The sequence below is a fragment of the Coloeus monedula genome (genome assembly GCF_965178545.1).
Source record: "Coloeus monedula genome assembly, chromosome: 7".
Classification (NCBI taxonomy): Eukaryota; Metazoa; Chordata; class Aves; order Passeriformes; family Corvidae; genus Coloeus; species Coloeus monedula.
The window spans coordinates 37,175,251-37,187,316 of record NC_138787.1 but is presented as its reverse complement, the minus strand read 5'-3'; the positions used below and the strand labels follow the sequence as shown (position 1 = coordinate 37,187,316).

At 49.5% G+C, this 12,066-nt stretch overlaps 1 protein-coding gene across 2 annotated transcripts in view; it reads left to right on the top strand.

Annotated features, from left to right (window-relative positions):
- The first annotated feature begins 1,114 nt into the window (after positions 1-1,114).
- The window catches only part of ZEB2 (zinc finger E-box binding homeobox 2), a 114,023-nt gene continuing 103,071 nt past the window's right edge, over positions 1,115-12,066 (top strand). Inside the window, exons 1-3 of one of the 2 annotated variants that reach the window (XM_082285548.1) lie at positions 1,115-1,166; positions 1,271-1,369; positions 3,995-4,159. In XM_082285548.1, the coding sequence (XP_082141674.1) occupies positions 4,087-4,159 (73 nt within the window). In that variant the 5' untranslated portion in view covers positions 1,115-1,166; positions 1,271-1,369; positions 3,995-4,086. Of the gene's footprint in view, positions 1,167-1,270; positions 1,370-3,994; positions 4,160-6,227; positions 6,333-12,066 lie in introns of those variants that run through there. The other variant, XM_082285550.1, reaches the window with a different exon arrangement.

The following is a 12,066-nucleotide window of genomic DNA, read 5'->3' as shown; positions in this document are numbered from 1 at the left end:
TTCTTTTTTCTTTTTTTTCTATATGTAATTTTATTTTAATTTTAATACTTGAAAAAGGTGAAAAACTTGTAACCTCCCTGAAGTTCAGTCCCACGCGTTACTTATCCACGCTGTCTCTCTGCTCATCCAGCTACTTCCAAGAAAGAGCAGAGCCAGGGAAAGAGCCCATCTCACCCCTGATCCATATCTGTGAACAAAACAGATAGACTGTAAGATCTCAGCACGTTTGGTTGATTTTTTTTTCATCAGATTTAGCTGACTATTCAAATAACCTGGATGAGTGCTGAAATGAAAGGGAGGGGGGGAAAAAAAAAACCACCAAAAGAAACGCGTTAAGGATAAAAATAAAACCGCACCAAAACAAGCCAGGAGCTTATTTGCAGTGCCCGAACAGAGTTTAGTTTCTAGGCTTTATGTTAGGGTAAGTTTCCCCACCGCAAGAGGCGAGACCCCGGAGCGGGGCTGGGCGCGGGACGGTGCAGGGCAGGATGTGGCCCTGGCCAGCTCCGCGGGCGGGCGGGCGAGCGGGGGGAGCCCGGCGGGGGGGCACGGCCAGGGATCCCGCCCGAGGATGGGAGAACCGGCAGGGATCCAGCCTGGGGGCAGGGGATCCGGCGGGATCCTGCTGGGGAGGGGGCGGGGGATTCCGCCTGGGGGAGGGAAAGGGATGCGGCGGGGGGACACAGGGGCAGGGATGCGCCTCGGGGAGGGGGGGTGAGCAGGGATGCGCCCCGGGGATGGCAGAGACGCTGGCTGAGCGCGGGGGGAGGGCAGGGGTGCATCCGCGGGGCAGGGGGCTGCAGCCCCCGGGGGGTTGGGATGCGGTGGCGGGGCGCGCTGAGTTTCCGCGGGGCGCGAAGCGGCGCGGAGCGGAGCGGCGGGGCGGGGGGCGGGCGCGGGGCGGGGGGCGGGCGGGAGGAGGTGGAATTGCATTTCTGCCGCTAAAGCGTTCGCGGAGACTTCAAGGTATAATCTATCCCAGATCCTTTCCCAGAGAGAAACTTGGCGATCACGTTTCCACATGATGCTCACGTTTGGTGCTCTCCAATTATCCCTCCCCACAAAGATAGGTGGCGTGTGTTGCAGGGTCTCTCCTCTCGCTCGTACAGAAAAGAAAAAGAAGAAAATGTCATTAGAAGAGGCGTAACACGTCAGTCCGTCCCCAGGTTTGTGTTTCCTGGAGTGGCAGAAAGAGATCAGTCCTAACCTGCCCAGCAGGAATAACGGTCCTTCCGACAACTCTTTGCAAGGCTTTTTACAATTTCTCCAGGAGCTGCATCTCCCTTCACCTTTTCTCCTCCACTTCGCGGCTTCTTCATGCTTTTTCTTCTCACCATTTCTGGCCAAAACTACAAACAAGACTTCGCAGGTAGGTTCGGAATTTAATTCCATTTTCTCTCCTTTTTTTCCCCCTCTTCCCTTCTCTTTTTTTTTTCTCACACCACCTCACGCATCAGCGGGCTTATTTCATTTCGAGAGTATTTTAATTTTTCTGGATTGTTTATACTTGGGGCGAAAAATTTTTTTTTTTTTTTTTTAATTTTTTCAATTTTTTTAACCGAAACCTGAAGTCACGCCAGCACCGCTCCAGGAAGGGGTGAGCAGTTTCGGGGTGCTCGGGGCTGTGCCACCACCACCCCTGCTCCCCTTACCTGTCAGCCAGGTACGGGAGGTGCCTTTTAAAACGCAGCAGCAAAAGTTTTAGTGCTAGGAAAGGACTTCGTCCTCCTGCAAAAAAAAAACCCCCAAAACTGAAACATCCATCCACCCACCTCCTGCCCTTTTTATTTCAGGTTTTACATCTGAGCTCTGAAAGTTTGCAGGTACCTGTTAATGCTTTGCATGCCCTGAGCATGCAGAGCCAGCCCGGCCGGGCACCGCTGGAGCCCCAGCCACGGGCAGGGCTCCCCGGCAAAGGATGTGTTTCCCCAAACAGAAAGTTCTGCTGTTTTGTCTGCTTAGTTGGTTTCATTTCTATATTTTATTTTGTGAAGCTGGGTGAAGTAACACCTTAGCTTCTGGGAGCCTAAAGCAAGAAGTGAAAGTACAGACTGGAACTTAAAAGTCGTTTACCAAAAGGGAAAAAAAAAATTAAAATTAATATATGTTTTTTAAAGTCTGCCGGTCTTCTGGGAAGAAAAGTGTTCTCGAAATATGCAGGTTTAAAATTATTGACAACTTTTCACGGGAGGCTGGAGAGTAGGAAAGGGAGTGAAATGCATTTAAAACCATTCACCATTGGTCGTTTTGCATTAAAACGCCAATTGCCGAGGCAGGCTGAGGGTCCGGGCTCTCCTCGGTGCTTGTCCTCCCTCCCCGCCGTATCTCCTCTCCTGGCAGATCTGCCGCGGTGATGCCACCATTGCCCACCCCAGCCTCGGGAATAACTGGCAAATACTAAAGTTTCTAGCACATTTCTCAGCCTCCTCTTTCCTCAGCCACATACATCCACATCCACAGAGCCACCCATTCCCTCTGTCCAAGCGGAATCCCAGACAGGAGAGTGTGAGTAAACACGTTGACCCCACACACACTCTCTCAATCTTCCCATCCTCTTACCTTCTTGGAGATTTATTATTTTTTATTTATAGCCAAGCAGGTTTTATAACAGTAAACGCCTGAGGAGAGAGTTCAGGCAGAATAAAAAGACCCAACAGCAAGCACACTTCACTGCTCAGTCCTGGTGTGAAGCTCCAGCAAAGTAAAAAGACACAAGGAAGGGGAAAGAGGAAAAGAAAAAAAAAAAAAAAGAAAATCTCACTCTGCTTAAATATATATAGATAGATAGAAATTGTTGAGTCAGGTAATCATTTTTTAGGTTTTATGTAAAACTCCCAGTGCAGGAGAAGACAATAGATACGAAGGCGAGGGGGGATCCTGCTCAGGAGAGCAAGGGTTAATTGCCCTTGTTTTACAGTTTGCATCTGTTACATCTTTTATAGCCCCCTGTTTAAACTAATCCTCAAGTCAAAGCATCTTTAAAGCTACAGCATCTTCTTCGAGATGGACTGAGTTTCAGGAGCATTCTTGAAGCAAAGCAAACGCTCCTGCCCCTCTCTCCCTTTGACAGATAGAGCCTCCTGCCCAGCCCGGGCACACAGGCACACACAGTAGGTCTAAAAGTTTACAAGTTGGTTTTATTTATTTTTTTTTTCTTAAAAACAAAAAAACCAAAACCCAATTGAAAGGCTGAAAACTCTGACAGCGGTAGTTTTGATTTCTGTTTCTTTTCTGGGAAGGAAAAAAAAAAAAGACACTCTGAAGCTTTGTTTAACTAAGGGGCAGGGGAAACCCTGAATATTGTCAAACTGACTAAAAAGGTGACAGAGGTTTATAATTACACTCCTCGTTGTTAGGGGGAGGGGGAGGTATCCGTGCTGAGCTTACCCCAAAAGGACAGGGGAGAGAGCCATGTTTCCCTCTCCTCTTATCACTTTGCTGGAGTGCACTTTGGGGGAAAAAAAATGAAGGCAGGAGCAGGATAGGATTTCGCGTGAAAAGAAGTTCTAGTGTCAAATTAAAGTACTTTTAGGAGGAAATGGTCCGCCTAGCATTGAGTCAAACAGCCTACTGTAAGAGCTGTGCATTCCCTCATACGGTCATGAGTTATGACTCATTTGAGATGTAATTCTTGTCTCTCTCTCTCTGATCTGCTTTGCTGGTGCAACACACACACACGCAGGGAGGGAGACACACGCACACGCGCTCACACACACACGCAGAGACACACACAGAGAGAGAGAGAGAGAGAGAGAGAGAGGGAGCAGAAATAAATAAATAAATAAATATATAAATAAATAAAGAAGAAATCTGCCCGGCTGGGGAGAGAGGGGGAGCCCGCTCCGACCGCGTCCCACCTCCCCCGGCACGGCCAGCCTCGCCGTGTGCGTGGATGGGTTCTTTTTCGGGTGCAAACTGGGGTCCCCGTTGGCGCCCTGCGTTTAAATGGGACATCCCGATGCCCACATTGTCGCTGTGTTTGGTCGTTACATAGAGCCTGCGTGCTGCTGCTGCCGCTGCTGCTGCTGCTGCTGCTGAATCAGGGAGTCGAGCCCATGCGAACTGCCATCTGATCCACTCTTATCAATGAAGCAGCAGATCATGGCGGATGGCCCCAGGTGTAAGAGGCGAAAACAAGCCAACCCCCGGAGGAAAAACGGTAAGACGCCCCCCCGGGAAAACTTTTCCGGCCGGCTCCGCCGCGGCCGTGGGGGGGAAGCCGGCGGCAGGACGGGGAGCGGGACGGGGAGGGGGGCACGGCGCCCGGCAGCCCGGGGCTGGCCGCCCCCCGCCTCCCTGCGCGGCGTCCCGCGGAGCGGCCGGGGCTGCGCGGCCGCGGAGCGCCGGGGGTGCGGAGGGACGCGGGGGGGGAGCCGCGCTGCCGCCCGCCCCGCCGCCGCCGCGCCCCAAAGTTTGTTGCGCGGGCGCGGAGCGGCTCGGGCGCTGCCCCCGTGGCCCGGAGCGGCGGGGCCGCTGCCCGGAGCGGCGGAGGAGCGGCGGGGGCGGCCCGGCTCGCCCGGCGCTGCTCCCCGGGTCGCTCGGGCGCTGTCAGTGCGGGCCGGGCCGGGCCGGGGCGCGGAGCGGAGCGGAGCGGGGCGGTGGGAGGCGCGGAGCGGCGCGGAACGAGCGGGGCGGGCGGCCCTGGGAAAAAAAACCGGCAGCGTGAGAACCCCGAGGCGGGCTGGCACCGAGTTAGCGACTCTCTCTCTCCTTTTTTTTTTTTTCTTTTTTTTTTTTTTTTTTTTTATTGTTAGGGACTCGAAAATGAAACTTCCTCCTCCCTGATAATTAATAATACTAATGAGCTCGGTGCCCGATTGTCCGTCGCTGCCCTCTCCCCCGGTCCCCGCCGGCCGCGCAGGGCCGGGGCGCAGTGGGACGCGGTGTTCTGGGCTGATTTCACATTTGGCAGCTTTCACTGGTGTGGTGGGTCTCTCTTTATCCGTCTCTCCCCGTCCCTCCCTTAGTTTCTTCCTTTCTCTCCCGGCTGATAGCCGCTTCCCCGCCGCCAGCCTCCCCCTCCCCGCCCGCAGCCCCTCCACGGCCATCCCGGCCCCACTTCCAACAACTTTCCTCTCGAGGAGCCGGAGGAAGGAAGATATTTGTGTGAACCTGAACCCATGCGCTTATAGCTCAGCTACTTCATTTAAGTGGAGAGGTGGAGGTGGAGGGGGGCTGAAGGAGGAGGGGGACACACACAACAACAACAACAACAACAAAAAACACAAAGACAAGAGAATGTTGATTAGAAACAAATGATCCTGCCCCCCTCCCTTTCCCTCTCTCTAGGTTGTGAGTGTGAGTGTGTGTGTGTGTGCGTGTGTGTCTTTTTCTTGTTGTGGTGGAGGCGTCGAGCCATATGGGGGAGTGATAGAGGAATTTTAGTCAGAAACTGTTCGTTATGTTACACTGGCTTTTCCCTTTGTGTTGTCTTTGATCTATTTGCTTGGCTTAGAATTACAAAAAAAAAAAAAAAAAACCAACTAAAATAATATATTCTGAGCAGCTTCCCAAGGATCCGTTCCTTGTTATCTTTTTTTAAAGTCTCTCCCCCTCCACCACCACCCTTTACTCTTGTGTCTGTCATTATTTAAGGTGGTCCTCACAGAGGAGACCTCCCCTTCCCCTCATCTCTGGGTAATTTAGTAGACATTAAAATTACACGTAATGTTTCCCTCTCCTCTCTTGTGTTTCCTCTGTTCTTTTTATTAAATGTTGGTTATTGATTTTCTAAAATCAATGTCTGTTGTGGGGCTTTTTTCCCCTTACAAGTATCTAAAGCACGTTGCTGATCAACTGGATAACAAAAGCTTTGTGTCAAGTAGCCTTTTTTCTTATGTTAAACAGTCATTTTTGAGAGAAAAAGAGAATGAGATTTAAAGCAGCGCATCCAGAAGTGCTCTTTTGCAGTAAAGAATATTCTGAGTGTTTGAGGGGGTTTTATTCTTCTTCCTCAGCCTCCTTGCTTTTCCAGGCAAGACTATTAGTTTAGCGTGTTAAACCCATCACATGCTCTCTGATGAGGGATGCATCTACGTGTTTAATATTTTCTCAACATGATTTGAGTCCTATAAAAAACCCACCACCACCACCCTACCCCCCCCCGCCACCAAAAAAAAAAAAAAAAAAAAAAAAAAAATTACTGGATGCCTCTGTTTGCCCAGGACACCAGGACCGTATCCTGGTGGTGCAGCCAAGTCTTTGGGAGCACGTATGGAGCGCGGTGGCACAGATCCTGGTTGCTCCCGTGCAAAGGGGTGTTTTCAGGCAGCTGCACTAACTTGGAAAAGCCACCACACTTGGGAGACGAAAGTTTAATTGCGATTTTTAAGGTAACCACTTAAAGATCCTGCAAACTTCAAGTGTGTGTGCACTGCTTACGCGAAGGGCTGAGTTCTCCCTTCAGTGTCTTGTTCTGGCCAAGACACGGGGTGTGTGTGGGGGGGAAGGAAATAATTCTCTACTTTCTGTCTGTCCCCTCTTTCCTCTTTGTGCTCCCTAATTTGTTTCTTTCATTCATTTCTGAGTGAGAAATGCCCTCGTTCTGAGGAGCAGGTAGAGCGAGGGTGGGTTTGGTTAGGGCTTTTTTTTTTTTTTTTTTTCATTTTCTCTTTCTCGACAAGCACGTATCCAATGCCTTTCCCGTTGGGAATTGCCTAGGATTTATCTGGACTGAGTGGATTTTTCTTCTTTCCTGGAATCGTGGAAAAGATGTTACTTCTGAGCTTGTGTCTTTGCTGATAACACCAGAAACGGTGATGCTTATCGAACTCGGACAGAAATTCCTTAGAAACGCAGCAGAACCAAAATAAAATTTAAAAGCCACGAAAAAAAAAAAAATAGATGGTCATGAAGGAAGCGAGAGAAGTGTTAGTGAATCCCAGACACATTACAGAGGGGGACAGAACAGAATAATCCAACTAATGCCTCAGTGGGCTCCACGCCTGTGTGCGTGTGTCTGCGTGTGTGCGGGGATGGGCAAGGCTCGGGATGAGATACCGGGGCTGGATAAAATTACAGCGGAGCTAAATAGGGTAGAAAGGAAGCAGGCTCGGGATTTTCCAAGATAACGGGGTTGATGAGAGCTGCTGGAGTGGAGGAGAGGTGTGCGGGGGGGGTGGGTTGAGAGAGGCGATGTGGAAATCAGTGAGGGGTGAGCCCCCCGGGGAGGGGGGGCAGCAGGGAGGATGGGAAGGAGAGGACCCCGAAAGCGGGGCGGGGGGGGCGGGAGGTGCGGGAGCGGCAGCCCAGGAATGCGGCGGAGCTCCGGGAAGTTCAGTCAGATGATTCCCAGCGCCTGACTCACTTCGCGGCACTTTCACTCGGGAGAGAAGTGGCGGCAGAAGAGGAGGAGGAGGAGGAGGAAGAAGAGGAGGAGGAGGAGAGGGCAGTGAGCCCCCTTTCCGCACGGGCGCCCCGCGGAGGCGGGGGCTGCGCCGGCGGCCGCAGCGCCGGTGCGGAGCGGCGCGGAACGGGGCCCGGGAGCTGCGCTGTCCGGCCGGCAGCCCTGCCCTGCCATGCCTGATGAGCTGCCTCTCTCCGTGTTGTTGTGGTTTGGCGTTTGTTGGCTGAGGTTTTTTTTTCCCCTCCTTTCCACTCCCCTCCTCGAAAATCCAAAGTAAAATTAAAATCCCTGCGCGGAAGGGGGTGGTGGGGGGGGTGAAGTTGTATCTAATTTACCCCAAAGTTTCAGTAAACAGCTCTCTTTGATTCCTTTGCCACCTCGCTTCCAGTTGTAAAGAAAAGGGAGAAAGTTCAGTGCTTTCAGGGCGTCTGATCCAAGAACACAGACCAAACAAGCAGAGACGATTAGACTTGCTCAGAGTCTTTCCCAAAAAGATACCCACCCACCCTCCTTCCAGGGATGCTGGGGAAGGGGGAAAAACCTCTTTCACTTCTCACTTTAAAAAGGGGGGGGGGGGGGGGGGGGGGGAAGAGGAAAAAAATAGGCAAGCCTGCCTGCTGCCTTTAGTGAGTGGGAAGTGAGTCTTGTCTTCCCTGCCTGGAGAAGTTTGGAGGCAGCTAGACTGAGGCTGGGGTGTGAGGAGGCAGCTGTTCCCTGTGCAGCCCAGGTGGCAGCGGGCAGAGCGGGCACCCGGAGCGCTCCTGTGGCCGGGCAGCTCCTCAGGGCCGGGAATCCGTTGCGAGGAGATTACTCCGGGAGTTGGCTCACTGGGTAGCGAGACAAATGTACTACCACCACCTCCAGAAAAGCACCTGGAGATAGGTATTAAAAATTAATGCCATAAATGCGAGTGGCCAGGGCGTAATGATTATCCAGCCACGTTTTCTCAGTGCAGATTCATGTCCAGGCTGAGCTGTGACATGGAGCAGGGGAGGTTGTTTTCTGTGTCAAGTCGGATCTATTTATTTGCTTCCGAGTTTCAAGAAACCCAGAGAATTTGGAGATTAGTGCCTGATTTACTGTTTGCCATTTGTGACCATTCGGCACTTACTGGTTTTGCTTATTGCACATGCTTCGCAAGGAAAGTTTTGGGGGAAATTCTAATTGCTGCAAGAAAATGCATTTGATGGCTTGGAAAAGGCATATTTGAAAAGGAAAAAAAATAATAAGGAAACCATTACAAGTTAATTATCAATAATTATACGTAGCCAACTGCCCAAGGTAGGGGAAATATGAGGGAGACTGAGATGCAAGCTCTCAGGACAGGCTGGTAATATTCCCCAAGAAAAATGTGTGTCTCCCTTTGGAGTGGAAAGAAGGGTGTTGATTCTTTTACAGCAGCCCCACATTCATTCCAAGAAATAGGAAATTCTTTGCCTTACAACAGTTTTTGGCATCTGCATTATCCCAGTGCTTTTAAGGTGCATTTTCTCCTCTGTGAAAGAGAACTCTTTGTCCTCTTTTTCTCCAAGACCATGGCTTCCCAAGGTAGACACTATTTTGTGCCTGTCACATAGAAAGGGAGTGCAGGTTTGCAGTGCTCACAGACAATTGATTGTCTGCCCTAATGTGTTTCATTTACATGTTTATAACGTCAATAGTGCTGGGGTGTCCACTGTACCATTCATTCCAGCATTCCCACAAGGGTGCAATTGTCTGAATGGCCAAGTCAGACACCTTTTTGATTGCTCTTTAGTTGTCTTTTTAGAGTATAGAGAAAAAGGAGAGAAATCTGTGATGCAGAAACACTAGTTGAAAATATTTCAGAATTAAACATCACCATTAAAGCAGATGTGAGCATTAGACAAACAATATATTTTAACTAAGGTTCTGAAGGTGGAAACAAATTCAGAATAGTGGAGCTGGTTAGTGCACACGACATCCAGCCCTGTTCCTTAATTTTTTGGGGCTTTTAAAAAATGATCTGTCGTTTTCATTTTCATTTCAGCCCCTGTAAATGCAGCCACCTCCTAACTCTTTGTATGCTTAACTGTAATTTGCTATATTTTCCCTACATATTTACATATCTCTGTTTATGCCAACAGCGTCAGCTAACCACTGGGAAAGTCTATTGAGAGAATGACTAGGCTGGGAGAAGTATAGACTTAATAAAAAAGTAAGATCCAAATATTTCTTCATCAAGTGGTTTTTTTTAGTGAATAAAACGACAATGCCCAGACTTTTCCTTGCAGCAGTTTAACTTACAGAGCTGTGCCCCAACTCCTAACGCCTCCGATCACCGTCCTTTTGCGCTGCGAGCTTGCAGCGAAGTGTTTCGAGGAGTTTCCAAGTCAATGAAAGACCACTTTTGAAGGTGTGCTGTGCTGGTTTGATATGCCACCCCGTCCTTTATCACCGGAGTGGCTTCTGAGGGAGGCAAGAAACGCTTGCTCGTGGTTTGTATCAGAATAAATGAGCCACGCAGCTTGTTGGGACTCAGAGAGAGGTGCATGTGTACATGCGCCTGCACCTATGCGTGCGTGTGCTGCACAGAGGGAAATGGGATGTAGAGGTGTGCTTAAAAATAACCGCTCACATTTCAGGCTAGATCATTTCCCCCTAAAAAGGATGCTGATCCCAGCAGCTACAATTAATGCAACTCGACCTGCTCCATCCGTGATCATAAGGGCAAAGAGCACTAAGTCCTGTAGTTTCTGCTCTGGAGGTAAAGCGAGGGAAAACTTTTTTTCCTTCTCTATATAATTTTTGTTGTAATTTTTTTTTCAAAAAATGCCTGTTTGTGGAGAGATTTTTTTTTCCTTTTTTTTTTCCCCTTTTTTTTGTGCCTAACAGGGAAGACACAGTAGATGCACCGTTAGCTGAACCCCTGACACGGCGGTCTTTTGAATGCCTTAGGTATGATTTCACTTTCGCTCACATCAATGCTGACCTGAATGCCTTTCATATCTGATCCGCTGTGTCTCTCCCAGTAAACATCCCCTGAGGGGAGAACAAAGAAAGGAGCTCTTCTTCTTCTTAATCACAATTCAGCCCATTCACCGCCGGCAGGCTACATTTGCATTCTGCAACAGAAAGCCAAGATGAAAAGGAAAAAAAAAAAAAAAAAAAAAAAAAGAGAGACAGCGAAGAAGGGGGGAAAAAGCAGAAGGGTGGAGGCTGAGTAAAATAACTTAGGTGTTTGTAGCTGTTTGTTGGGCTTCCCCTAGTTACAAGCCTTATATAGATCCTGCTCTACCCAGCCTTGGCTCTTCTGACAGGCAGATAGTGTTACAAGATGGCATGCCTGTACTATTCATGGCCACTCGCTCTAACACTTGAGGTAGAAAGTGTCAGAGAGGGATCAAATTCTACTCTGAGAAGTCTGTTATAGTTAGGGTCAGGTGTGTGTACTCTCAGCTCTTGACTGCTGCCTATTATTTTGTTTTAATTACTATTATTGTTTACTCACCATGACCTTGGGGACGGGGGTGGCAGGGGGTGAGGCAGATTTGGCGGGGCAAAATCGCCCTTTCCCCAGTTGAAATGCAATTTTTTTCCCTATTTTTTTTTCTTTTTCTATATTTGTGAAGTGTTGGGCTGGGTGTTGTTGCGGCTGGCCGGGCCGGGGGCCGCGGTGGTGGCGGTGGAGGTGGCGGGGGTGTCCCCGGGCTGGCGGCCGGCCCGGGCTGCCCCGACCCGGCGGGGAAAAGCAGCGACTCAGCGAATCCTCGGCGGCACCAGAAAATGCGCACGGAGGAGGAGGAGGTGGAGGAGGAGGAGGAGGAAGGCGAGATTTGTGGAAGTTTCTGTAGCCGGGCTCCCTCGTGGGGTTTTGTAGTCACGTTCATGTGCATTTTCCGGCTGTCCCCCCACCCTTGTGTGTGTGTCCTCCCCATATCTGCCTGTTTGTTTGTTTCTCAGAAGCTCTTCTGTGCTTTTAATCAGACACTTTTCTAGAAAAATATTGAGGTCTTTGGTCGTAGCCACTTTTTTCTCACCAAGAGAAGGTTTATTTATAACTGGATCCTGCTTACTGAGAAGTATTTAAGCCCTTTCAGGCAGAGCTGTCAAAATTTCCTGTGTTGTTTGCTCTCTATTTGCAACATGTAAAAAGTAATATGCAGTTGCTGGTATTGGAATAACCGGGGTAGTGCAGAAATCTCAAGTGACAAGTTTTCAACTACACTATCTCCTGCCGACCAAACTGTCATTTTTATTTTTTTTCCCAGAAACCACTTTTAAGATCCTAACAGGTTTTTTCTCCCCCCCCCCCCCCCCCAATCAGCAAATAGATTAAACGTGCTAAAGCAACTTCGAGAGGGAAGAACAGTTTGAACAATGAGAAACGGGAGGGATGTCTTATTTTCCTGTAGCTGCTATGGCAGATTTCACTCATAAGGAGCACACTAACCGAGATGTTACCAGTTGAACAGAGGCATGTGACACAGATTCCTGATTTTTTCCCAGAAGATTTACAGAATTTACAAAAAGAGATTATCTCTACACCTTCCACCCTCCTAACCACCCCCATGACCCAAGCAATGGAGGATTTAGGCAGATTTACTTCAGTAAACACCTTTGGACACTTGGGGAAAAGTAGGAGTCTGTTTGCAAAAGCAGGCTTTTGTTAAGTGAGGTGCTGGATAATGCTTTACCAAGCAGCTGTGATATTAACCTACCCAGTAATGCTGGAAAGAGCCTTAACTCCTTGTGCACTCGGG